Consider the following 25,679-nt stretch of genomic DNA (forward strand, 5'->3'; position numbering starts at 1 on the left):
ACATCATGAAGGAAACAAATATGCCAAAATTGGAGACAGATGTGTAAACATGCCTTTCTTAATTGTGGGATGCTGAGGGTAATTAATCGAGACCCTGTCGTTACGCTCCATCCATCTCCTCACAAACATTCTCTTGAGGGAAGACCGATGGAGCGTAGCAACAGGGTCTCAATGGACTCCACTCCGATATTTTGTGAGAAAAGTTTTGAGATTTTGATGAGTTTTGGAGTGTTTTTGCTGAATTACATTGGCATGACAACAAAGAACAGAGTCAGGGTCAGGTAGGGTTGCCAATTCCAGGCTGGGTAATTCCTGAAGATTTGGAGGGAGAGCCTGTGAAAGATGGAATTCAGGAAAGTGAGGAAACTCAATAGGGTATAATGCCACAGAGTCCACCCTTCAAAGCAACTAATTTCTCCGGAGGCATTGATGTTTACAGCAGGGTGGTTTTTTTTTTTTAGTTTAAATTATTTATTAAGTCGAAGAACAGAACAATAACATGCAAAAAAGCGTTCAACACGTATAAGAAACATATATAGTTATTAACATGTCATTTATCCTTAAGGAGGATCATCTGTGGTTTGAATCAGAACAGGCAATATTTCACTGGAAAAAATGTAAAATTACAAGAGTTAATTCTATAATTATTGTATATAGATATCATTAACTAATAGTATAAAACAAACCATTTCTGCCCAGATTTGTGCCATTTTTCCTCATACCATTTATAAAATTTATCCCATTTCTTACTGGCCTCATGTTTGGGCTCTCCTTTTAACATGTTCGAAAGTACATCCATTTCAGCTGCGTTCAGGATTTTATCAACCACCTCATTTACTTCAGGACAAAACCTTTGTCGCCAACATTTGGCAAAAACTATTCTTGCAGAGGTGAGAGTATATATCGTCATATGTATATCTTCAGTGGGTACTTCTTTTCTAACAAATGCCAACAACATCAGTTCCGGTTTAAATTGTATATCGATTAACAATATTGCCTTTAAATTTCCATATACTTTTATCCAAAATTTTTTAGCGACCTTACAGTTCCACCAGATGTGGAAAAAAGAACCCGTTGCACGGCCGCATTTCCAGCATTTAGGTGAAATAGATTGACTAATTTTAGATAATTGCAGGGGAGTGATATACCATCTATGAAATATTTTAAAGACATTTTCTCTAAAGTTAATAGGTTTGATATTCTTATAATTCAGTCTCCAAAAAGAGGCCCATTGTTCCAGATCGATGTTCCTTTGCAGATTTTGGGACCATTTTACCATTGATTCCTTTACTGACTCATCCTCCAGTTTGATTTGCATCAGGTAATTGTATACTTTCTTAATTACTTTATCATCCTCTTTAAATAGCAGTTTATCAAAATCAAAATTGCTTTTAGTAAATCCCTTAGGTTTATCAGTATTATACTTAGCTATTATTAAGTTCATCGTCCACCAGTCAAGTTTTATCCCCCTAGATTCAAGCTCATCCTTCCGTCTGAGATTATCTTTCTCATCTAGTAGATCAATATATCTGGTCTTCCTATTAGAAATCCTTAGTTGAGGCTGAATTGAAGCTTCTTCAGGAGATAACCATCTCGGCGTCTTAGTGTAGATTATTTTTCTAACCTTCAACCAAACTTCATATATAGTTTTACGTATTAAGTGGTTCTTAAAATCATTCTGCCCCTTACTGACGTACCAAAGGTTCGCATGCCATCCTACAGCAGGGGTTTTTAACTCATTTGTTATGAGGGCTGGATCTGATATAAATGAGACCTTGTTGGGCTGGGCCAGGGCATGTGTATACCTATTTAAGATTAGGTAGCAGAGATATAAACTTTATAAAGGACACAGACAAAAACAATTAAATACATTTTCTAAAAACTGTTAACATGCTTAAAATGTTAACACTTGTTGGAATTAAAGGTGCTTTCTTTGTCTCTCTCCTATTGAATCCAGAGAACTGGACAAATGAAGCTCTGGCTATTTCCTTCCTTCCCCAGGAGGAGGAAGGAAGAGAGGCTTGGCTCAGTAGCTCTGCTGCGCGATTGAGAGAGCCTGGAAAAACAAGCTCTGCCTTCCCCCCTTCCTCCCCAAGGGAGGAGCCTCAGCCAAGTGAGAAAACTGCGGTTTTGCTCTGTAGCTCCTGTGTGATTGAGCAAGTCTTGCAAAGCAAGCTGTTATGCAGAAGGAAGCAAGCGATAGGAAGAAGGAAGCAAATGACAGCCAGTTGCTTGGGGGACTGACAGGAGCCCTCCGGGGGTCTGATTTGGCCCTCGGGCCATATGTTTGACACCCCTGATCTACAGTCTAGAAATCAGTAGGTATCTTGGGAGATCTCCAGGTCCCACCTGGAGGCTGGCAATCCTAGTTTGGTAAATAAAGTTTCTTTTTAGTTGGTTCTGTTGGGAGTAGTTAATGAGAAACTCTGCAGATCAGAAAGGTCATGGGCAGTTTGCTGGGAAGTTTCTTGATCCTCCAACTAAAATTTTTTTAAGCCAAGACAGCTGAGAACGTGAACAGCCAGTCACCCCCAGTTCCGGGAGTCCCCACAAATACAGGGAAAGATTCCAGAACAATGTCAATGTTAGTAGAGTGTGTACCCAATTTTTCTGAAGGCAACAACCAAGAGGTAAGTTCTGAATTATTTTCTCCATAAAAGCTCCCTTTGAAGCATGGCTCAGATAACGGCCAAGCAGACATGTTTGTTTGTTTTTCTGTCATAAGTTTCTCTTGTCGACTTGTTGGGAGTCAGCATGTTTCTACAAAGTGGTACATGAGAAAAGAACTTGGGAAGGAAGGAAAAGAACTTGTCACCCTGGCAATGACTTCACAAAACACAGGCAATATTCATCACAAACTTTAGTTTGTAAGCAGGTCCCTGCCAATCCCTGAAATTACGGTAATTATCCAGTTGAAAGATTGCCTAACAAATGTGAATCAAATATAAATGTATCTCAGGTTTTGCAGTCATGTGCTGTAGACTGTGATCTTTTCTGAAAACTTTTTGTTTCAGCTCTTACACAGATTTGGTGTTACCTCATTTTCAGCCCAGGGAAAGCTGTTTTCCCTTATGGCTAACTGGAATTTGCTGGGATCCCATTTTAGTCAAATTGATATCCCTTCCACTTTGGGAAAGGAACTGATGTATCTGTCGGCAGAGTGACTGCTCAGCAGTTATCAGGCAAATGAATTAAAGAGCAAAGAAAGCTTTATTCAGGAAACAACATACTTGATAGCAGTGGTAGTTTTGGTAGAAAAAGCCCAGCAGGAGCTCATTTGTGTATTTGTGGCAGACTGGGTCGAAAAATACTGGTTGCCAGGAGACAAAGAGGCATTTAAGAAATAAATAACTTTTTCAAAAAATACATAAGTGGAAAAAAGGTACAATTAAAACTTTTCTGAAATAAATGTGTGTGTATATATAGATATATTAGTAATTACAGTGCACATATATTGGATATTTTACTGGCAGTATGCAGTAGATATTAAATGTAAATACAGATTGCATTTCCTCCAGGGGAGCCGATCTTTGCCAGCTGGAGATCAGTTGTAAAAGTGGGAAATCCCCAGGCCACATCTGGAGGCTGACAACCCTAAATACAATGTAAATTTTACTCGTATTAATAATACAGTAATAATATTGGAACTTCTATTATATTTTCAAGCTACTATAAGGACATTAACATTTTTAACATATTGTCTAACGTTTAAGGGGGCCCACTTCATCAGGGGCCCATTTGCCATGGGGCAAGCTGACACCCTGGCCAGTCCGCCACTGGCCACATCTCCTGGCTTGGGAGCACATGGCTGCCGCATGATGGGTTGGGCCAGCCCTGGACCTCCACTCCTGTGGGCTCTGGCAGAAAAAAAGCCCTGCTTGATAGTAAAGAGAAGAGACAGAGTTCTAGCTACCTTACTAACTGGGCGAGAGTTCTGTTCTGTTGGACTTCAAGAAGGAGAAAGATATAGCCCTAACAGTAGCTATTCAGACAGACAAGGAATTGCACTTAACAGGGGGAAAGGTGCTGACCCCACATTTCTGTCTGACTAGACTTTCTTCTTGCTGCCCCCAGAAAAGTTCTTCTTTTGTACACCAGATATTGTTTATCCCAGCATCTGTGAACAGGACTTCTTAAAGGCATTTTCTTCTATGGAGGGAGTTTCCTGTATTGCTTCACTCCACTCTTCAAGTGGATAGTCCACTTTTCTATGATTTCTATGATTTTTACAGAAAATTTGCTCATCTTTGAAAAGAAATCCAGTTCTAGGAATTAGGGGTAGGTTTGTGATATTACAAACACTAACCAATCAGTGCTGTGTACAGCTGATGGTCACAGAATTAGGAGGGGTGGCTTCCGCTGCCCTTGGCCAAGGAATTGTCCTTTGGTATTGTTATGTATGTGGACTCAAGGGAAGACTTTGGATGTTTCCGCCTGGCTCATTGGAGCCATATGGACTGAGCTTGGGGACTTGGGAACAAAGGGCTGCAGGATTCAAATCCCTGCAGCCCAGGACCAATCACAAGCCCCCACCGGTTTGAATGACCCAATAACGTGCTTGCGCGAGAACCCAGATATGTATATAAGTTTGGCCCGTGGGCCCCAATGCCAGTCTTGTAATGTGACTTTATACTATGTGCCACTCCTATTAAAGAGCTTGTTATCACTGACTCTGAGACTCTGCCTTGCATAGAACCCACTATATTATAGTGGCGATGAAGGTGGGATCCGGATGAGCGAGGTCCAGGGCACCCCAACATCGCCAAGCGCATCGAGCTCCAGCACCGCTGTGGAAGAGGCACCGCTGCCCAGCCCGATCATGGCTGCTGTGTCCGGATCGAAAAACTCCATTCCGGAGTTTGACAGGCACAGCTTGAGGCCTGGGAAGCCTGGGTCAAAAGACTCAAGTACCACCTCGTGGCGCAGTGAATCAAGGATGATGAACCTGAAATTGAGAAGGCCATCCTGCTGAGCAACTGCAGCATCGCCACACTACAGCTAGCAGAGGACCTGGTCGCGCCGGAGACGCTTGAGACGTCTTCCTTCGACAAGATCATCGAGATGCTGACTGGCCATTTCATCCCGAAGCCTACTCTCCTCACCCGAAAACTACAGTTTCTCAACAGCTTCCAGGAGCCGAACGAGACCGTTGCGACCTTCCTAGCTTGCCTACGAGACCTGGGCAGGAAGGCGGAGTACAGTACACAACTGGAAGAGGCCCTGCTCATGAAGTTCACTCACAGCCTCAGGGACGTGAAGGCACATCGGAAAATTGTGTCAGAATCAAAGCCCTACAAATAGCCACCGCAGGCCCTACAAATAGCCACCGCAGCCGAGGACGCGCAAAAGGAGAAGGCCCGCCGCCTGGGAACCAGCGCTCACCAGCTGCGACCGGCTGCGGAATCGGACGACTCAGACAGGGATGATGCCCTCAAGCTGCACCAGGCGGGCCAACAAAAGCCAAGGCCACGAGCGACAGAATCGACCACCCCCAAGACTTGAGCCAGCTGTGAGGAGCCACACAAGTGGCGCACATGCAAGTCCAGGAGCACGACCTGCCATACATGCAGGAAGGCCGGATACTTAGCTCGGGTGTGCCAGTCAGCGGTGCTGCACCAAGGAAAACTTCCTCACCAATAGAATGGCTGCTGCCATGAGGTCACACTAGTGGACGACATCTAGGCACTCACCACTTCGGGGACCCAGGTATGCCAGTTGCCCCTTCCCTCCCCGGATAAATATTACGTGACTGTGTTCATGGAAGGCAAGCCCTGCAAAACGGAGGTAGACTCCGGGACTGGCCAGACGGTCATTTCAGTCCGCACGTTCAGGGAGATGTGCCCTGGGGAGGAAGCTCAGTTACAACCAACCTCATTCATTGTCTGGGACTTTCAGAAGAAGGAGGTTGCAGTCCTGGGAGTGGGTCTGGTCCACATTAGGTACGGAAAGTTCAAGGGTGAGCTCCCCCTCACTGTGTTGGAGGGCGATCTGGGCAGCCTTCTAGGTCGGTCCTGGTTCCAGGCCCTGGGCATCCAAGTGACAGGGATCCATTACACCCCCATTCAAAGAGACTTTCAAAAGGTGTGCGAAGAGTTCCCCGCTGTTTCTGATGGGACTCTGGGGACATACACCGGGGCCCCCGTAGCATTACAACTGGATCCCAACGTGCAGCCCATATGGCTGAAGGCCAGGCGGGTGCCACTAGCTCTTAGGCCCAAGATCGAAGAGGAGCTGGACCGCCCTGTGGCCCAAGGATGAGGACGAGAACGCAACCACTCCGGCGCCTGCTCTAGGCAAAACAACCCATGAGCCGGAGGAAGCAGAAGAGCCCGCAGCTACACCCGTGCCAGCACCAGCGGAACATATGGGACCACCATCAGCGCAAGAGTCCTCGAAGGACCCAGTCCAGCCAGCAGATTTCCCCTCGGCACCAGGGTCTCCACCAGTAACGCCTGAAGCAGAAACCGCATCGCCGCCAACTCCAGTGCTCAGGCGGTCGACACGAAAGCACCGCAAGCCCACATACCTTAAAGACTATGTTCACTAGGGGCTTGCGAACTAAGTGGGGAGGGATGTTATGTATGTGGACTCAAGGGAAGACTTTGGATGTTTCCGCCTGGCTCGTTGGAGCTGTACGGACTGAGCTTGGGGACTTGGGAACAAAGGGCTGCAGGATTCAAATCCCTGCAGTCCAGGACCAATCACAAGCCCCCACCAGTTTGAATGACCCAATGACATGCTTGTGCGGGAACCCAGAGATGTATATAAGTTTGGCCCATGGGCCCCAACACCAGTCTTGTAATGTGAGCTTATACTATGTCACTTCTATTAAAGAGCTTGTTATCGCTGACTCTGCATAGAACCCACTATATTATGGGTATATAATACGTTCTTTTCTGGTGACTTTGCAGCTCAATGAATGTACCCTGTTTGGAGTAGTTTAAAGCCACAAAGAGGAACACTTCCAACGTAATTGAGGAAAAATAAATTGAATCAGAAGGATGTAAAGTATTCATGGTGTTTCTTATTTTAAAAGTAGATGATAGGGCCCTGATTTCTAGGTTGACTCTCCAAGGTCTCTAATTGTCAGAACTTGAAGAACTTCAAACAACGCTTATTACTTTGTTGCAAAAGTATAAGGCATTTATTGAGAACTGTGTTCGGTGAAGCACAAGTTGACTCTGATAACAGGCTCGGTTATCGATACATCCTTTAAGGGGTTGTAACAGAAACAATAAAACCATTTCTCACACTCTAGGAGACAGTTGTCTGTTCCCAGGGTCCCTTATCTCCATGTAGGAGGAAGGAGCCCTGCTGCACCGTTCTAGCAGGCCGTCTTCAAAGGACACCTGCAGATGTTTTCCAGAGGCTATCTGTCACCCTTCAGTGGTTACAGTTTGTTTGAAATGCAAGGCATTTGGTTAGTAGGCTTTATTACAAGGACATGTATTAGTGAACAGTTACAATATGGAGTCGGTTAGGCTAAGAATACCAAGCTCAGCATACACAACAGATACAAGTTCTGACACTAATGGCCTGTGTGCTCTGATTCAGGTGATCAATGGGATTGCCAAGGCCATCTCCCAGACGGAGGGCTGCAAGCTCCTGGATGTGGATGCCGGGCCTTCCACCAATCGGACCGTTTACACCTTCGTGGGGAGTCCTGCAGCGATTGTTGAGGGTGCACTGAATGCGGCCAGGACAGCTTTCCAGCTCATCAACATGGAGAACCACAAAGGTGATCACAGTGGAATGAGGGGATTGGAGGACTCTGCAACCTTTCCCATGTTTGGGACAGTATATTTTGTCCTGGTTCTTGAAAGTGTTGGCCAGAGCCATCACACATCATAAAGGGCCAGTAATATGGTGGTATCACAGCAGGGGATGAATTCAGATGAAGATGAAGTCACCCTCTGTTGTGGGGTTCTCTGGACTTTGACACTCTAATTGCCTCTGACATTGGGGGTTGGGCTTGGAAAACCAAAGATTCAAATTATGGGTCAGCCATGAAACTCACAAAGTTGGCTTGTACAAGTCACTTCCTTTCTGCCCAACTTACTTCTTGAGGTGGTTTCAAAGTCAAATATGATAACTTGCCACGTTCAACTTGCTGTGTGCCACTCTGAACTCCTTAGAAAAAGATCAGGATAGAAATGGAATAAACGAGCTCACCCACCATGTGGACGGCTCAGTCTCAAGGGTGCAAATTCCAATGGTTTCCAAATTCTTCTTGTAATATATATGTGACTGTATCTTTAAGAGGACTGGGACATTTCTCATCTCACACATGAACACACATGAAGCTGCCTTCTACTGAATCAGACCCTTGGTCCATCAAAATCAGTATTATCTACTCAGACTGGCAACGGCTCTCCAGGGTCTCAGGATGAGGTCTTTCCCATCACCTCCTACCTGATCCTTTCAACTGGAGATGATGGAGGATCGAACCTGAGACCTGCATGCCAAGCAGAGGCATTTCCTTTGAGTCACCACCCTTTTCCACACCATCTTAAAGAACTGTAAGAACATCTGGATAGTTAAGACAAATTTGTTTTCCATCAGTTTGTCATTAAAAGGCCTGAAACGGTATTCATATAAATACCAAGATAATTTGTCCCAACATTCTGAAATTTAGCAGAGCAGCTATTGGTGTCATCTCATGAATAATGGCAGTTATGGAAATTTTAAAGTATTATACTATCTTAAAGTATGCAACCAATTTTTTTTTGCTCACCCAAAACATACTTTCATCTTCTATTTTTTTCTCTTCTAGCATAGCACTGCTGTTCTTAGTATAAAAGGAAAGCAGGGTATTCCAGTGGCTTCAGAAACAACTAGAGGCCGTTAGAGGCCATTCTAGCAATGTTCTAGTAGAATTTGCAGCCTTGGATGGGACAGGAAGATGGGTTGGGGGTGCAGGAAAGCCAAGGAAATATTCTGCGCAACTTCTGCCACAGTTCTCAGACACAGTTTCTGAAACTAATACAGACACCTGAAACTTCAGCTTTGTCCAAATTCCGTTTTCCCATGTCTGCTCCACGGCATTCTTCCAGCCTCACAATGTCTCTCTGAAGCCTATCTTTCCTATCTCAGGGGAACATCCCCGGATGGGAGCCCTGGATGTGTGCCCCTTCATCCCAGTGAGAAATGTCACCATGGCGGACTGTGTTCATTGTGCCAATCTCTTTGGCAAGCGTTTGGCAGACGAACTCCATGTGCCTGGTAAGTTGGCTGTAGCAAAAGATTGGGAGATCTTCTGTCCTGCTCAAGGCTAAGGAGTCAACAGTGCTGGAGCTTAAATGTTGTTCCAGCAAAGGTTGAGAGTGAACTGAGGCCTTAAATACCCCTGCAAGTAGGTGGACATGTGAGCCCTGCCCAGGGCTTCTTTTGTAGGAGGAGCTCCTTTGCATATTAGGCCACAGCCCCTGATGTAGCCAATCCTCCAAGAGCTTACAGGGCTCTTCTTACAGGGCCTACTGTAAGCTCCAGGAAGAGCTACATCATAACCATATGAATACTTTTGTTTGGCCTGATTGGCCGTTATCCATGGTGATGTGATTGTCTAGGATTAGATGCCATTTAGGGAACGTCCTTTAGGTTAAATTGATCCGGTAAAATAACAGACAGGTGATGGAGTATACAAACAAAGCGAAGTAGTCCTGTTAGTTGCATGGAAAAGAGGAGATGAGAAACAGCTAACCTCTGGCAAATGCCTTCAAGCTGTGGTTCATTTAGGGTTGCCAAGTCCAATTCAAGAAATATCTGGGGACTTTGGGGGTGCAGCCAGGAGACTTTGGGGGTGGAGCCAGGAGACATTAGGGACCAATATCAAGGCTGTGACAAGCATAATTGAACTCCAAAGGGAGGTCTGGTCATCACATTTAAAGGGACGGCACACCTTTTCAATGCCTTCCTTTCATAGGGAATAATGAAGGATAGGGGCACCTACTTTTGGGGCTCATAGAATTGGACCCCCTGGTCCAATCTTTTTGAAACTTGGGGGGTATTTTGGGGAGAGGCACTAGATGCTATACTGAAAATTTGGTGCCTCTACCCCAAACAACAGCCCCCCCCAGAGCCCCAGATACCCGCAGATCATTTCTCCATAATTTTCTATGGGAATAAATCTCCATAGGGAATAATAGAATTCCCAGCAGACATTTCCCTCCACTCCCCCCGCTTTCTGACGACCCTGAAGCAGGGGGAGGGCCTCCAAACCGGGGGATGCAGTGCCCCCACCTGTGGATTGGCAACCCTAGGTTCATTCCTCCACAGTGACAACCACATCCTGATATAGCAAGAGACAGACAGCATGCATACGTTTTGCTGATGGGTGCAGAAAACATCACTCTCGGGAGACCCCATTTTAAGTAGTTCTCTGCTTCGTGGTGTATAAAGGGAGAATAGTAAGACAGTGGGGGGATGCATCAGTGATGTGTGCAGGGCTTTTTTGTAGCAGGAATTCCTTTGCATATTAGGCCACATACCCCTGATGTAGCCAATCCTCCAAGAGCTTACAGTAGGCCTTGTACTAAGAGCCCTGTAAGCTCCAGGAGGATTGGCTACATCAGGGGTGTGTGGCCTAATATGCAAAGGAGTTCCTACTACGAAGAAAGCCCTGGCTCTGCCCCCTCTAGGAGCAAGGAAGCTACTAGTTCTTAAAGGTGTTATGCCTGGTTATAGTGGCAAGTTCTTTGAGGGGATCGCAGGAGTTCTTGGTTTTGGGGGGCCTGAGGGATCAGTTGGGGAGAAGGCTGTTGTTATGCTCTGCGAACAACTCACACCAGTTGGCAGAGGAGTTGCTTCCCTATACTGGACTGAGCTTTATTCTTTGTACTGAACCAGCCCCACATTTAGATTTCCACTAATCAAAACCTGGAACAAAAGAAAATGCTCAGCACAAATATCATTATATTTATTATTTGAAAAAAATATTGGTATCCCACCGCTACTTGCTCAGAGTGGCCAACAGCAAAATAATGGATTGAGCTTCCATTTATTGGCGGCCATCCTTGACTCACTGGGTTTAGGTAGAAAGGAGGGAGGAAGAGTTGTGCCCTGAGCAGTCTCTTTATACTTGCAGTGTATCTGTACGGTGAAGCTGCTCTGAAGGAGAGCAGAAGGTCTCTGCCAGCCGTCCGAGCAGGAGAATATGAAGCCCTCCCCAAGAAAGTAAGTGTTTGGGAGGTACTGCCCTGAGGATCCAGAGCAGGCCGGCGCTGGGGGTTCTTCCGGAGCCTGGCTCTGAGTGCGCCCGCTGCAACGCCTCCCCCAACCTCACTCAGGCTTCCCGCGATCGGGGCAGCAGTGGGCGTGCTCAGAGCCGGACTCCAAGCGCACTCGGTGTTTGGCTGCTCCACCAACCCCATGGGTCTGACCCAGGGAATGTGAAAGCGACCGGGCAGCGCCTGTGCACTGCAGTCCTGGGAGCCTGCCAGGCTCCAAGGAGAACACTGCGCAGGCAACCCTGCCTTTGTGTTTCTTGGGTCTGTAATAGCCCCGGGGAACATGAAACTCGCCGGGCAGCGTCTGCGCTCCATGGAGCCTGCTTTCCATTGGGGAAAGCAGGTTCCCCATGCTGCACATGGGGAGAAGGTGCGCCTAGCAGTGGTCCATAAGTGTCAAGTATCTTGTTTCTGTATTAGTATTCCTGTATTGTTAACTGTAATTCTAATGTGTTGCACATCAAAGCCATGTAACTTCTTCCTTAGTTCTCACTAGTAGCAAATGCAAGAATGTCCTCTTTGAAGATAAGGCCTCCTGAGACGCTTTCCCAGGCACAGACCTGGACCCAGGATGTTGCTAAACTGCAAGAATAGATAAAGTAGCAAGCCTGAGTAGGAATTCCTAAGGTATCTTTGATGTGCCCCCTTAAAGTTAGTATTCTAGAGTTACACTGTATCACTTCCGATCTGGTGCCTACCCGAGCACAATGGATTATCAATAAACCAATACTTTGTTTCAAAATCAACGGCTGGTTATTTTGAGATCTGATGCTTGACAATAGGCCTGGTGGTGCCCTAGGCACTACCTACTTGGCCTACTCCCACGCGCCAGCCATGATCCAGAGCAGGTGCACTTTCATTTTGTTGGGGTTGGTCTACCATGACTGTAAGGCAGGGTCCCCCTGTAACCATCATGGCTGCTGCCTCAGGCAGTCATCTAGTTCAAGGTTCATCACAACACAGTTGGGCTAGATGGCCTGCATGGCCCCTTCCAACACTGTGATTCTGTGAGGAAGACGCAGGGCTTTTTTTGTAGCAGGAACTCCATTGCGTATTAGGCCACAGCCCCCTGATGTAGCCAGTCCTGCAAGATCTTACAATAGGACCTGTAAGAAGAGCCCTGTAAGCTCTTGGAGGATTGGCTACATCAGGGAGGTGTGGCCTAATATGCAAAGGAGTTCCTGCTACAAAAAAAGCCGTGGGAAAAGGAATCCTTTGAGATGAAATAGTATAGTTAGTATTACAGGACATCAGGTTTTTTCTCCTTGGGGAAGACACTGAAGCGGAGTTCCGGAACCTCTTTGTGGAAACAAAATCCACAAAAAATGTTTAAAAGTTCATGAGGGGCACTTGTGTGTTTTTCCTTCATTTGCCTCTTGAGAGTTCCAGCACCTCTTTTACCAGGGGGGGTGGGAAAAAGCCCTGCAGTACATTGTGATATGTGGACCGTCAACCAACTACCTGGTTGGTTCCTATTCAAGAGTATGTTCCTGTTGGCTGAATAATACCTGTCCCTTTCTTCTCTCCTATTTTTCAAGCTCAGAGAAGCAGAATGGACTCCTGACTTTGGCCCTGCACACTTTGTTCCAAGATGGGGAGCAACAGCAACAGGGGCTCGAAAATTCCTTATAGCGTACAACGTCAATCTGCTGTGCACGAAGGAGTTGGCACACCGGATAGCCCTGAACATCCGGGAGCAGGGCCGTGGGAAGGACCAGGTACCCTGGGTTCTGGGGAGAAAACTGTCCTGCTGATGCTTTTGCTCCACTTCAATCCTTGTTCAAAACAGGCACAGTGAAGAGGGATCTTCCCAGTATTTTAAATGGAGTAGTATGGGATGATATTGGAGTATTATTAGAAATCTCTTTTGCACCACATTGGAGAGGCTTTGTTTGGGAGGGTGGGGTTGGATAGGCATTTCCAGAAAAACTCTATGGTTTTCTCAGACGCTTTAGCCATTTGGGAAGGAAAAACCACCATGGTATAATAGGTACCATATGGCATAATAGGTACCATTGAGGTTTTCCCCTCCCAAATGGCTAGAGTATCTGGGAAAATCATAGAGTTTTCCTGGAAGTGCCTAGAATGGCCGTGTGCAGTGTTGCCAGCGCAATGACGTCGCGTCCGGGGATGTTATCATGTCGCGCGTGAGCGAAAGTCCCTCATTCCGGAACGCAGGGGACTTGGGAACCCTATCCTGAACCCTGGCTCCCTCACTGATTTGGCATCTCCACAAATATTGTTGCCAGCTCTGGGTTGGGAAATACCTGGGGATTGGGGTAGGGCAGAGTCTGGGGAGGGCAAAGTTTGGGGAGGGACCTCAATGGTGTGTAATGCCATAGAATCCACCCTCAAAAGCAGCCATTTTCTCCAGCAAAACTGATCTCTGGTCACCTGGAGATGTTGTAATCCCAGGAGATCTCCAGCAGCCATCTGGGGGTTGGCAACTCTATCTATGAATGTTCTTGCACAGCAGGGCCATAGCCAGGATTTCTCGTCAAGTGGGGCACATGGCCAGGATTATCTGTTTAGGGGGGGCAGGGGGCTGCCTGGTTGTGTGGCTCTGACTGGGCTCTCTACACTGGCTGCAGGGAGAGAGAGCTGAGCTGCAGCACAGCAGCTGGATAGGCAGAGGGAGGCGCAGCAGTGGCAGCCCCTTTCTTCTGGGCCTGTCAGCAGTGTCTGGCTCTGGACCAACACCCCTCTCCCCAGAGCCCATGGGAAGGATGCTTCAGTAGTGGCAAAGCCACGGTGGTCTTCTGCTGTGGCTCACAATGAACCTGTCAAGTCTGCAGATTCAATGATGAGTCGATGTAGATACAAAGAAACTATTTTATTGATACTGATACTTGTGGCCTAAGCCAAGGCTTGAAAAGACTAAATTACATACAGTAGATACATTGCATATAAGGGATACTTCAAAAGGATTCCTATGGGAGGGGGGAACTGCGTAAGGAACATTCACACATAGATGTTACAAATACATTCTCATGTTGATTAGAGGCCAAGTGGCCTTGATGCTCCTAGGCTCCTTCCTCTCCCCCTGAGCCTGGGCTGAGAAGGCACAGATAAGACTTTTCACACATTTCCATTTCAAAGCAGGAACACTCTCTACTGGAAGGGAGGGGGGATAGGAGAGGGTTTGCTAGCAGCATTTGGTTACACTTTGGTTTTACCCAGCATGCTCCTTGGTTGAGCCAGAGTTATAGACAGACTTGACAGAACCTCAACTTGGTGCCCCCACGTCTGAGCTGCTGTGGCCCCACCACCCTCTCAAAAGTGAAGAACAAGACAACCTGTCAGTGAAGGGGCATTGAAGTTTCAAGAAGGAACAGACTTGTCTTTGTTCAAAACTAAGGTTCCATTTATTGATTGCAACAATGCTGTTCTCTGCACAGGTTCATTGATACTAATAGCGAAGTAAGCTTAAGCATAGGCATTTATGGACATACATCAAAGCAAAGGGGTTTTAAATCACTTCTCATAATAAAGCTGGGGCCTTTCCGCTGAAAGTAACCAGTTCACATATCTGTTATCTTCCCACATGCACAGCCTGTCTCTCCTCCCCTGCTGTGGCCTTGCTCGTCCCTGGCAGGCGCCTGAGAACCAGCTAGATGTTTTGCACTTCAAAGACCTTTGGCACCTTAATCACCCCCTCCCGTCCATCTTTCACATTCCCCCTGTAATACTGGTGTTAGTGAAGCAAGAACTTATAGGGTTAGTTAGCAATAAACATGCATTTCAGATAATAAAGTAAACTTCAAAGCGTACAAGCTGACACAACCATGCCAATAAACTACAAAATGAGTACACTCACAAACTTGTCAGTATCATATCATTTCAATCCATTTCATTATGCCTCAAGGCAATGTAAAATAATACAAAGCAATATCTATCAATAAATCAGAATTCCAAAGATGCACTCTCAGTAATTCAAAGTAGCTGCTGCCACTTCTGTGTAGTCACAAATTCCAGTGATTTCATTCAATACAGAGTCACTCAAGTCCATATAAAATTTCTCTTAAATTGGAGGTCAATTGGCTCTGACCCAGGCAGGAACGAGGATAATCTTGCAGAAGAATTGTTTTCTTGACACTTCCACTAGCTCAAGATAGTGTCCAGAGAGTTTCACTGGTCAGTTTCCTCAGGAGGTTGGCAGAAAGTTTTCTTTGCTGGCATTCTTGCTTGCATGCGTAAGACCAGGGGTTTTTTTGAGCAGGAACGCACAGAAGAAGAAGAAGAAGAATTGCAGATTTATACCCCGCCCTCCTCTCTGAATCAGAGCGGCTTACAATCTCCTATATCTTCTTCCCACACAACAGACACCTTGTGAGGTGGGTGGGGCTGAGAGGGCTCTCACAGCAGCTGCCCTTTCCAGGACAACCTCTGCCAGAGCTATGGCTGACCCAAGGCCATTCCAGCAGGTGCAAGTGGAGGAGCGGGGAATCAAACCCAGTTCTCTCAGATAAGAGTCCGCACACTTAACCACTACACCAAACTGGCTCTTCCGGCTGGCTTGGTGTCTGGGGATGTGGCCTAATATGCAAATGAGTTTCTGCTGGGTGTTTGCAAATGAGATGCTGCTGGGCCTTTTCTACCAAAAAAGCCCTGTGTAAGACCAAGGATGGGTGTAACAAGCAAGAGGCTTCTCCTTGTTCTCTGCAGCCGGGGCGACTGAGGCAGGTGCAAGGCATTGGCTGGTACTTGGAAGAGGAAAACATTGCTCAAGTCTCCACCAATCTGTTGGATTTTGAAACCACCCCTCTCCACGCTGTCTACGAAGAAGTCTGCAAAGACGCTCGGGTGAGTTTTCTGGATTTGCTTGTTTACCTTCGGAAAACAGAAAGAGTTCAAAGCATGCATGTGTGAGCCCTCATAGAATCATAGAGTTCGAAGGGATCTCCAGGGTCATCTAGTCCACCCCCCTGCACAATGTAGGAAACTCACAAATACCTCCCCCTAAATTCGCAGGATCCTCATTGCTGTCAGATGGCCATCTAACCTCTGTTTAAAAACCTCCAAAGAAGGAGAGCCCATCACCTCCCTCCAAGCCCTCAAGAAGCCCAGAAGAGACAACGGCTTCTGCTCTTGGAGACAACGCTTCCCATAGCTGGGGTTGTCCACTCTGGGTTGGAAAATTAGTGGAGATTTTGGGGACGGGTTGGGGAGGGGGAAGGCTTCTGCATGGTACAATGCCATAGAGTCCAACCTCCGAAGTGGCCACTCCCTCCAAGGGAAATGATCTCTGTAGTATGGAGATTAGTTGTAATTCTGGGAGATCTCCAGACCCCACCTGGAGGTTGGCAACCCTACATTATACATTCTTAATGTCACGTGGACTTGTGCAGCACAGTGGTTGAGAAGCTGAGCTGCCCATCAGAGCATCCTGAGCCACAGTCTCTCCTCTGCTACCTGTAAAATGGGGGGAAGCAGGGCTTTTTTGTAGCAGGGACTCATTTGCATATTAGGCCACACCCCCTGATGTAGCCAATCCTTTTGGAGCTTATAGTAGGCCCTGTAAGAAAAACCCTGTAAGCTCTTGGAGGACTGGCTACATCAGGGGTGTGTGGCCTAATATGCAAAGGAGCTGAAGTATCATGTTATTCAATTTGATAGGGTTGCCAGCCTCCAGGTAGGGCCTGTAAATCTCTCGCTTTTTCAACTGATATCCCGCTGGCAGAGATCAGCTCCCTTGAAGAAAATGGCAAGAGCAAACCAAGGCACAGTGAGAACCAGGGGACCAAACAAACTGTGCCAAACAAACAATAACACTTCTCTCACAAATTTAGTAGAATTATCAAAAATTAATTCAAAGAATTTCACAAATTCTGCAGGATAGTACACAAGCACAGTACCATATATAGCACAAAGAAAATATTCAAAGGTATGGCTCCAGAACTTTCTTCTATCACTGAAAAGTGGGGAAATGTTCAATGTCCAATTATTCTTGTAAGTGGAGTCCATACATGATGGTCTGCTTGAAAGCTTGAACTTTCCTTCATGTGATCGCTGGCTTAAAGAAATCACGTTTTGCTGCGCAGAATAGCCAATTTACTGTAAAAAGTCAGTTACACACACCAACTCCTCAAAGCATTCTCTCCAAATGGACATTGGACATTTTTGATAATTCTACTAAATTTGTGAGAGAAGTGTTATTGTTTGTTTGGCACAGTTTGTTTGCTCCCCTGGAGAAAATGGCTGCTTTGAAAGGCGGACCCTACGGCATTGTACGATGCTGAGGCCCCTCCCCTATCCATACTCTGCCCTCTCCCAGAACCACCCTCAAAGTCTCCAGGGTTTTTTTTCCCAACACAGACCTGGCAACTCTAAGCAAGTATCAAATTCCTGGAGATTTAGCCCTTTAAATAATACATTTGGCACATAGAAGTCCTTTTTTCAGTAACTGATTATTTGTTTAAATGGTTATTTATTGTTCTTATTGTTTTATTGCTGTGAGCTGCCCTGAGCCTGCTTCGGAGGGGAGGGCGGGATATAAATCCAATAAACAAACAAACTAACTCGCTCGTGGGTGACTGCAAGAACAGCAGTGCCCTCAGCATCAATGCACTAGGAGAAAGACCCTCATATGGGCCTGTGAGAGGTACAGCAGTGAAAATAACTCCACAGTTCCTGGAAATAACCAATCTCCAGAGGCATGCTGGCAAGAGGGAGTTAAGATTTTGGCAATGTGGTTTAGGAGTCGGAATGGAAAGTGAGCGAAGAGAGTTGAGTGAAAAGGGTCAACGTTAACAGGAGAACAGCCAAAGGACAGAGTCCTAGAACTGGAAAGGAGAAAGTTTCAAAGTTGTTCCTGGCGCGCTAGATTAAGTGTAATGTTTAACAAGAAGGCTAATGAAAAAAACCTGCCTGGAATGTCCCCCCTCCCCCTGTGTGAAACAATGGTGACATCATGGGGGTGTGGCTTAATATGCAAATGAGTTCCTGCTGGACTTTTTCTACAAAAAAGCCCCAGCTGCTTCCCAGATAGAAGGCTAGGGTAAAGTTTCAGCTCCTTGGTATGCATTTGATCTTGTTGTGCAATTCACTCTTGATCAGATACTGGTAGTTGCAGTCTCATTTGGATTATGTATAAAAGTCCACAGGCAGCCGGATTCATACTAAATGGCTGAAGAATCTACGGCAGGGTGGAGGTTACTGGGTGTGATTAGCAATCCATGCAGTGATGATACAATCCTGTAGACAGAAAATTGCTTAGTTTGTGGAGAACTGGGTCCCTATCCCCTTTTCCTCATGGATTCATTGGCCCCAAATCCCCCAATTTAATCTCTCTCAGTAACTGGTGTGCATGTGCTCTGTCCCGGATGGTGTTATGTTTGCCAAATCTGACTTGAGAAATTCCTGGAGATCTGGGAGTGGAGATGGGGGAGGGCAAAAGTTTGGGGAGGGGGCAGGTGGGATTTCAGCAAGTATAATGCCATACAGTCCCAAGTGAAGCTGTTTTCTCCAGGGGAATTGATCTCTGTAGACTGGAGATTTGTTGTAATTCTGGATCTCCAGCTGCAGTTTGGAAAAGCAAGGAGAATTGCGGTTGTGCGCTAGAGAGAACAAAACCCAAAGGTTTCTGTGAAAAAATAAACCTCCAATCAATATGCCAGCTTTATATGATAAACTGAAACTTGCATGTAATTTCTCCAAAGATCATAACAACATGAGTAAAGGACAATGGCCCTTACGAATATTTAAAAGCAAATAAATGAAAAGGAAGATTGGCTTTGTTTTGAAGATACTACTTGGATGTTACCTAGGGCTGCCAAGTTCCTGGGCTGGGCAGGGGTTCTCCCGCCCTGGAGGTTCCCAACCCACCGGCCCACATTAGGCTGGCATAGGGGATCCTCCCCTAATGTCACAATGATGTCACTGGGGCCATTCTAGGAGAGTCCAGGAAAACTCTATGGTTTTCCCGGATGCTCTAGCAATCTGGGAGGAAAACTCTATGGTGCCGGAGGGCATGGCGGTCTTGGCAACACTAATGTTACCCCTGATGGACTTTGCATTTATTTGCTTTTAAATATTTGTAAGGGCCATTGTCCTTGTAGCATCCTTTACTCATGTTATCATTATCTTGGGAGAAATTACATGCAAGTTTCTATGTATTGTTCTTTCCAACAGCAGTTTGGCAACCCTAAATGGAGTAGATTGCTGACCACACCATGTGTAACTCTGCTAGATTATAAAATTTTGATTCTCGCTCCTAGGATCTCAACCTGCCTGTGGTGGGATCTCAACTTGTGGGCCTTGTCCCCAAAAAGGCCATATTGGATGCAGCAGAATTTTATATAAGCAAAAATAATCTCTTCATTCTTGAGGAAGATCACAAAATTAGACTGGTAACGTCTCAGCTTTCATTTAACTGTGTGTTAGACAAAGAAATGTTAAAGGAGTTTAATGCTTTATGTGCTCGTAATACGTATTTTGGCTTTGGTTTAAATTGGTTTCATGAGATGCTTTTATAATGTTTTGTTTTAAATGTTAGCTGCTTGGTGGGCAGCAAGGTGGTGTACAAATTTTGCAAATAAATATAATAAAGATTTGGAATGTCAAGGAAAGAAATGGAGCAGTCACACCTTTCCCCTAAAACAAATGGTCCCCAGTTGCTTTTGATCCCAGGGGGGCAAGGGCAGGAGGCAGATCATGGGCAGCCCTTCTGGTTTACATGCAAACACTGAGTGGAGGGGATGTCTCTTTTAAACAGAACTGGTCCCCCATGCCTAGCTGCAATGCTTTCAATATTTGAGGCAGAAATGCCAACAGCAATTTATGTGGGGGAGTGAACCTATAGAGTTTGTCTAGCTGTCACATATTCAGGAAGGGGAAGAGGCTGCCTGGGAGGGGAACCCAGAGATGAATGGTGACGCTTCTTGTACTGTGACTTAGATGGGCAACTGATCCTTTTCCACTTGGGTTGCCAACTCTGGGTTAGGAAATTCCTGGAGATTTGGGGGTGGAGCCTGGGGAGGGCAGGGTTGGGGGAAGGGAGCAAGGTCGAGTCTGCCCTTCAAAGCAACCTGGAGCTCAGCTGCAATTCCAGAAGGGTTGCAGACCCCTGCTGAAGGTTGACAACCCTCTTTTGGGGTTTTAAGCCTCAGGGCAGCAATCTGCTCCAGGAGGCAGGGGAAGAGAGGTGTCATAATGGAGATTACCTCTATGAATCCACTGATGGTAGGGGCCTTGAGGAGGTCGTAGAGAGTCTGAGCCAGTTATCAGGTGCTGAGGTGCAATACTGGTCAGGTAGGGAAGAGTCTTCAAAGTAGGTCAGAGGTCAGTCAGTTGGAGGGTCAGGAGTGCAGTCGGAGTCAAGCTCAGTCCAGTAGTAAGAGCTCTTTCAGTTTGGTGTTTCATCTTCTAGTTTACAAAAACATTGTCTTTGGCTCCTGTTTTTCAACTGCAGGTCATCAGCCGCCTGGGGCTGGATTCTTTGGGTCCATTCAATCCCAAGGAGCGCATCATTGAGTATGGAAATTTCCCTTTCTTTTGCCATCTCTGGAGTTAGGCTGTAGATCTGTGCCCCTTTGCTTGTTACAGGACCTACTCTGAAGTTCCACATGAGTCCTTGCCTTGGTAGCAAATGGGATGAAGGGAGGTGCCGGTGGAGAATGGGGTAGGAGCAAAGTTCTGCCACGTTTTCTTCCTTTCTCCAGAAGGTGTCTCTGGAGAGAGTCTTGGCCTCCCCATGTGGCTTTAGGCACAACCAGGTGATGGAATCCAGTCCGTGTTTTGAATAATTTCAGGGTTTTGCTCAAAGATCATCTGACACTGTAGGGTTGCCCTGCTTGGCAACTGATGGGAGACTCAGGGCAATCGGGGGGTGGGGGGTGGGCATAACATCCTATGAGCCATGGAGGAACATGGAAGTGACATAGGGTAGCTCTAGGAATCACTGGTAACTCTATGGTAAAGCCATAGAGTTTCAGGCCACTCCTAGCACTATCCTATATCACTTTCCTGGAAGTGATGTAGTGGTGCAAATTCTCCCCTTTCTATTCCCAGAAGCTGGGCGCAAAGGATCTTCTGGCCCCACCAGGGGAAAGTCAAACCTAGCTGACAGCCTCCAGGCAGCTTGTTTGAATATCCTGCTTTCTTCAGTGCATTAAATCCCAGTTGTCTAGAAGTACACGGGTATGATTTTGCTCTTTTCTTTTTGTGTTCTGAAGGGAGATGGTACAGGATGAGAAGGAGAGTGGCTGCCTGGTCTCTCTGCCTTTTCGCACCTTGGTGCAGAAAGTTGGGTCCCGCTCAGCTGCTCCTGGTGGAGGATCTGTCTCAGCAGCCATGTCTTCTTTGGTATGTGATCCTTAAACAGGGCAACCCTCAACCAGAAATCTCACAAGCCCAGGACTTTTTTTTTTGTAGCAGGAACTTCTTTACATATTAGGCCCCACTCCTTTGATGTAGCCAATCCTCCAAGAGTTTACAGGTCTCTTCAGTAAGCTCCAGGAGAATTGGCTACATCAGGAGGGTGTGGCCTAATATGCAAAGGAGTTCCTACTATAAAAAGAGCCCTGGCTCTGGGACTGAGCTCTGCCCCCCCCCCCTTAGCTTCATTAGTGTATTAGGTAGGAGAGGAATGATGTCCTCCTGTATGTCATGCACACAACGCCCATAGCTCCTTCTCTCTCCCTGTTTTGCTTAGTCTCAGCAGACCTTAACACTCTTCTCCTGGGGGCCTTATACTGTGTCTCCCTCTAGGGGGCAGCACTGGGCTGCATGGTGGGACTGATGACCTATGGAAAGCGGCAATTTGAAGAACTGGACCCAGTGATGAGGCAGTTAATACCTCCCTTTCATCAGGCCATGAATGAGTTGGTGGCCATGGTGGACGAAGACGCCTTGGCTTTCAGCAGCTACATGGTGAGAGATATGTCTGTCTGTCTGTGTGTCTGTCTGCCTGTCTACCCTGGCCTGGATAGCTCAGGCTAACTCAACCTTGTCAGATCTTGGAAGCTAATCAGAGTCAGTCCTGGTTAGTATTTGGATGGGAGACTACCAAGGAAGTCCAAGGTCACTACAGAGGCACAGGCAATGGCACATGACCTCTGAATGTCTCCTGCCTTCAAAACCCTACAGCCTGAAGTTGGCTGCAGCTTGATGGCACTTTCCACCATCACATCTGTCCATCCATCCATCTGTCCATCCGTCTGTTATCCAGTGTTCCCTCTAAGCTAATGTGAGCTAGCTCACAGCCTCCAATTCACACATTTTGTCTTAGCTCAGAAAGAATGGTCCCAAAGCAAACTAATTTATGCAGTAGCTCACAGCTTTAATGTTAGTAGCTCACAAAATAGAATTTTTGCTTACAAGACTTCACAGCTTAGAGGGAGCATTGCTGTCATCCATACATCTGTCTATCTGTCTATCTATCTGTCTGTCATTCAGCCAACCAGCCAACCGTCTTTGGTGGTGGCTGGTGATGCTGTGACATAATCCCCCCCCCCCAATTTTTGCTGCTGTGGGACTGAGGGCAGGGGCCAGAGTGTGGGGGCAGGAGGCTGCTGCAGCAGGCAACCAGATGGCTTTATTCCACACAGTCCATTCTCCAGAGCCCCATTTCATTTAAGGAAACTGGTCTCAGTAGCCTGGAGTTCAGTGGCAGCTCCGGTAATGAGGTAAAATGCAATTTGAGAAATGCGTATTTCTTCCCTCTTCACAGGATGCCATGAAACTTCCTAAGAGCACACCTGAGGAGAAAGAAAGGTATGTAATATGGAGTTGCCTGAAAAATGATTCTGTATTCCAGTGTTTTACGTACCTCCAAACCTTTGTCACCCTGAGACAAAGTTTAAGTGTGTGTGGTCACCCACACTAAATAATGCACTTCCAATCCACTTTCAAGGCACTTTCCAACAGGATTGTTGTGTGAAATGGCAAAATCCACTTTAAAACAGTTTCTGAAGTGGATTGAAACTGCATTATTTCGCATGTGTGATCACACCCATAAACAGCAGTTCCCTGAGGGGGTTTGAGAATTTTTTGTAACAGATCTGCAGGCCCTGTGTTCCCATGGTTCCTGGGAAAGAGAGACATGAGCTGTGCGGATCCATCCAAGGTGCCATTAACTAAAGAATCAGAAGAGGCTCTTGGTGGGTTCTGTAAAGGAGGGCAGGAAATGCATTCTGCTCAAGCCACATGCAGGTCACATCTACCTGCTCCTGGAGGTCTTAGGGGTTCCAGGTGGGAGGACAACAGGCTTATAAATGCTTTAAAGAAAGAAAGAAATCTTCTGGGAAAGTGCCAAGGTGTAGAAGTGGGTGCAATTTTCAAGGATTTTATTTTCCTATTATTTTCTCAGGTGTTATTTAAAACACACACACACACATCAAAATGAGCAAGAGTGACAGTCTGCTCAGAGGACTTCCACCTATTATAAAAATAACTGTTCCATTTTTAGCAAAATAAATGTAGCTTTCAAAATGATTTTTTAATTTTTATTGCAAATATATAAAATTGCAAAACCCCAGAAATCTACATAACTAGTTACAAAGTTCATTGTCATCATCACTGTTATAAATGAAGAATCTATATTATTATTGCTGTTATTATTATCAACTGTCAAATTAACGCTCCTGTTTTCCACATCACTTCTTGGCTGCGCAAACATTCTCCGTTAAGTCAGTCTGTTCTTATTCAAGAAACGCAGCCTTGTTACTTATTTATCCACACATCTTCCATGGAGTTGCCATTCGATTTGCGGGCAGGTTGCATTTCCAGTACTTCTGGTGTTAAAACCTTTCCTATACAGCCTGACAGGAAGCTTCACAGCAATCTGGGAAGCAGGACTGTAATGCTGCCCTCCTGAATAATTCTGTTTGATACAGTTTGTGGAATGGTGGAAGTGTGGGAGCCTTCCTTACCTCCTCAGGCAGGTCATTCCACAAAGCAGGGGTTACAACTAGGGATGGGCACGGATCGGACCACGGACAGGGGCCTAGTTCATGGTCCATGAGCCCAGTCAGTGCCATCCTGCTGACATGGATCTCCCAGGAGGTTTGTAAGGTCTACGTGCCATTTAAAGGGAATTTGTTCCCTTTAAATGGCTTTTGCAAAGTTGTGCGGTGTGTGAGTGGAGGCAAAGAGGCTACTTCACCCACCCGGAAGTGGGTGAACTTGCTGCTCGCCTTCCCTCTCGTACAGTGCCACTTTGCAGAATGTCCATTTAAATTTTAAATGGCTTTTGTAAAGCCATGAAGCCATTTTAATCTGTGGTGGAGCAGGCCTGCATCAGCTGGGGCCCCCCTCCTGGGATTCTGAACCTGAAGGAGCCGCTCCACCTTACTTCCTCTGGGTATTGCTGCCACCAATGTCCTGGTCTTGGGCTCTGGTTAGGCAGGACCGCCTCCTAACCTCTTTCTAGTGTCACTTGGAACCTACCTTGGGACTTCCCCACGGATCTTTGGAGCTCCCCTGGAGAGTTGTCAACTGGCTTTGGCCCCTTTTCTCCTTCCTAGGGATTCTTGTCCCACTCCTAGCATTCCAAGCAGTTGGGGGAAATATGTGATGCAGAAGGACTCAATCTTTTAACAATCAGAAGATTTATTTAAAGCTTACAACTATTTACAGGCATATTCGCAAGTGAGCAGAAGAATTAAAGTAGGCAAAAATGTCCCATCTCTCTCCTGTTTAAACTCATGCTCTAACTAGATGGCATGCAGGGCAGGCACCGTTGTCTGTAAGATCGTTATACACAGGGGTGGAATTCTAGCAGGAGCTCCTTTGCATATTAGGCCACATACCCCTGATGTAGCCAGTCCTCCAAGAGCTTACAAAAAAGAGCCTTGTAAGTTCTTGGAGGACTGGCTACATCAGGGGTGTGTGGCCTAATATGCAAAGGAGCTCCTGCTAGAATTCCACCCCTGGTCATACATACTCTCCAAAATGGCCACCGACTCTGGCCCAGGAGCAGAGCACTGCCTGTTGTTAGCAAGCAGCAACTGATGACTGAATGAATCTTTCCACCCAGAAAACATTAATATTGTTGTGTATGTGGACTCATGCTTATGTTCTTTAATAGTGTTCCTGCCTGGCTCATTGGCGCTTTAAGGACCGAGCTTGGGGGCTCGGGAACAATGGACAGTAGGTAGGGTTGCCAATCCCCAGCTGGGGGCAGGGGATCCCCCAGTTTGGAGGGGCCCCCCCACTTCAGGATAATCAGAAAGCGGGGGTGGGGGAGGGAAATGTCTGCTGGCCTGGGAACTCATGATTCCCTATGGAGGCTTATGCCCATAGAAAATAATGGAGAAGTGATCCGCGGGTATCTGGGGCCCTGGGGGCCCTGTTTTATGAGATAGAGGCACCAGATTTTCAGTACAGCATCCAGTGGCTCTCCCCTACTCTCTAAGTTTCAAAAAGATTGGACCAGGGGGCCCAATTCTATGAGCCCCCAAAGAAGGTGCCCCTATCCTTCATTGTTTCCTATGGAAGGAAGGCATTTAAAAAGGT

The 25,679-nt window shown here is 46.4% G+C and overlaps 1 protein-coding gene across 1 annotated transcript in view; it reads left to right on the forward strand.

Annotated features, from left to right (window-relative positions):
* The first annotated feature begins 2,484 nt into the window (after positions 1-2,484).
* The window catches only part of FTCD (formimidoyltransferase cyclodeaminase), a 28,603-nt gene continuing 5,408 nt past the window's right edge, over positions 2,485-25,679 (forward strand). Inside the window, exons 1-11 of the mRNA XM_060232118.1 lie at positions 2,485-2,630; positions 7,555-7,738; positions 9,094-9,222; positions 11,084-11,172; positions 12,764-12,943; positions 15,891-16,028; positions 19,442-19,573; positions 20,635-20,696; positions 21,398-21,527; positions 21,933-22,094; positions 22,894-22,937. Coding sequence (XP_060088101.1) covers positions 2,577-2,630; positions 7,555-7,738; positions 9,094-9,222; positions 11,084-11,172; positions 12,764-12,943; positions 15,891-16,028; positions 19,442-19,573; positions 20,635-20,696; positions 21,398-21,527; positions 21,933-22,094; positions 22,894-22,937 — 1,304 coding nt within the window. The 5' untranslated portion in view covers positions 2,485-2,576. The remainder of the gene's footprint in view (positions 2,631-7,554; positions 7,739-9,093; positions 9,223-11,083; positions 11,173-12,763; positions 12,944-15,890; positions 16,029-19,441; positions 19,574-20,634; positions 20,697-21,397; positions 21,528-21,932; positions 22,095-22,893; positions 22,938-25,679) is intronic.

This window comes from Heteronotia binoei, chromosome 1 (assembly GCF_032191835.1).
Source record: "Heteronotia binoei isolate CCM8104 ecotype False Entrance Well chromosome 1, APGP_CSIRO_Hbin_v1, whole genome shotgun sequence".
Lineage (NCBI taxonomy): Eukaryota > Metazoa > Chordata > Lepidosauria > Squamata > Gekkonidae > Heteronotia > Heteronotia binoei.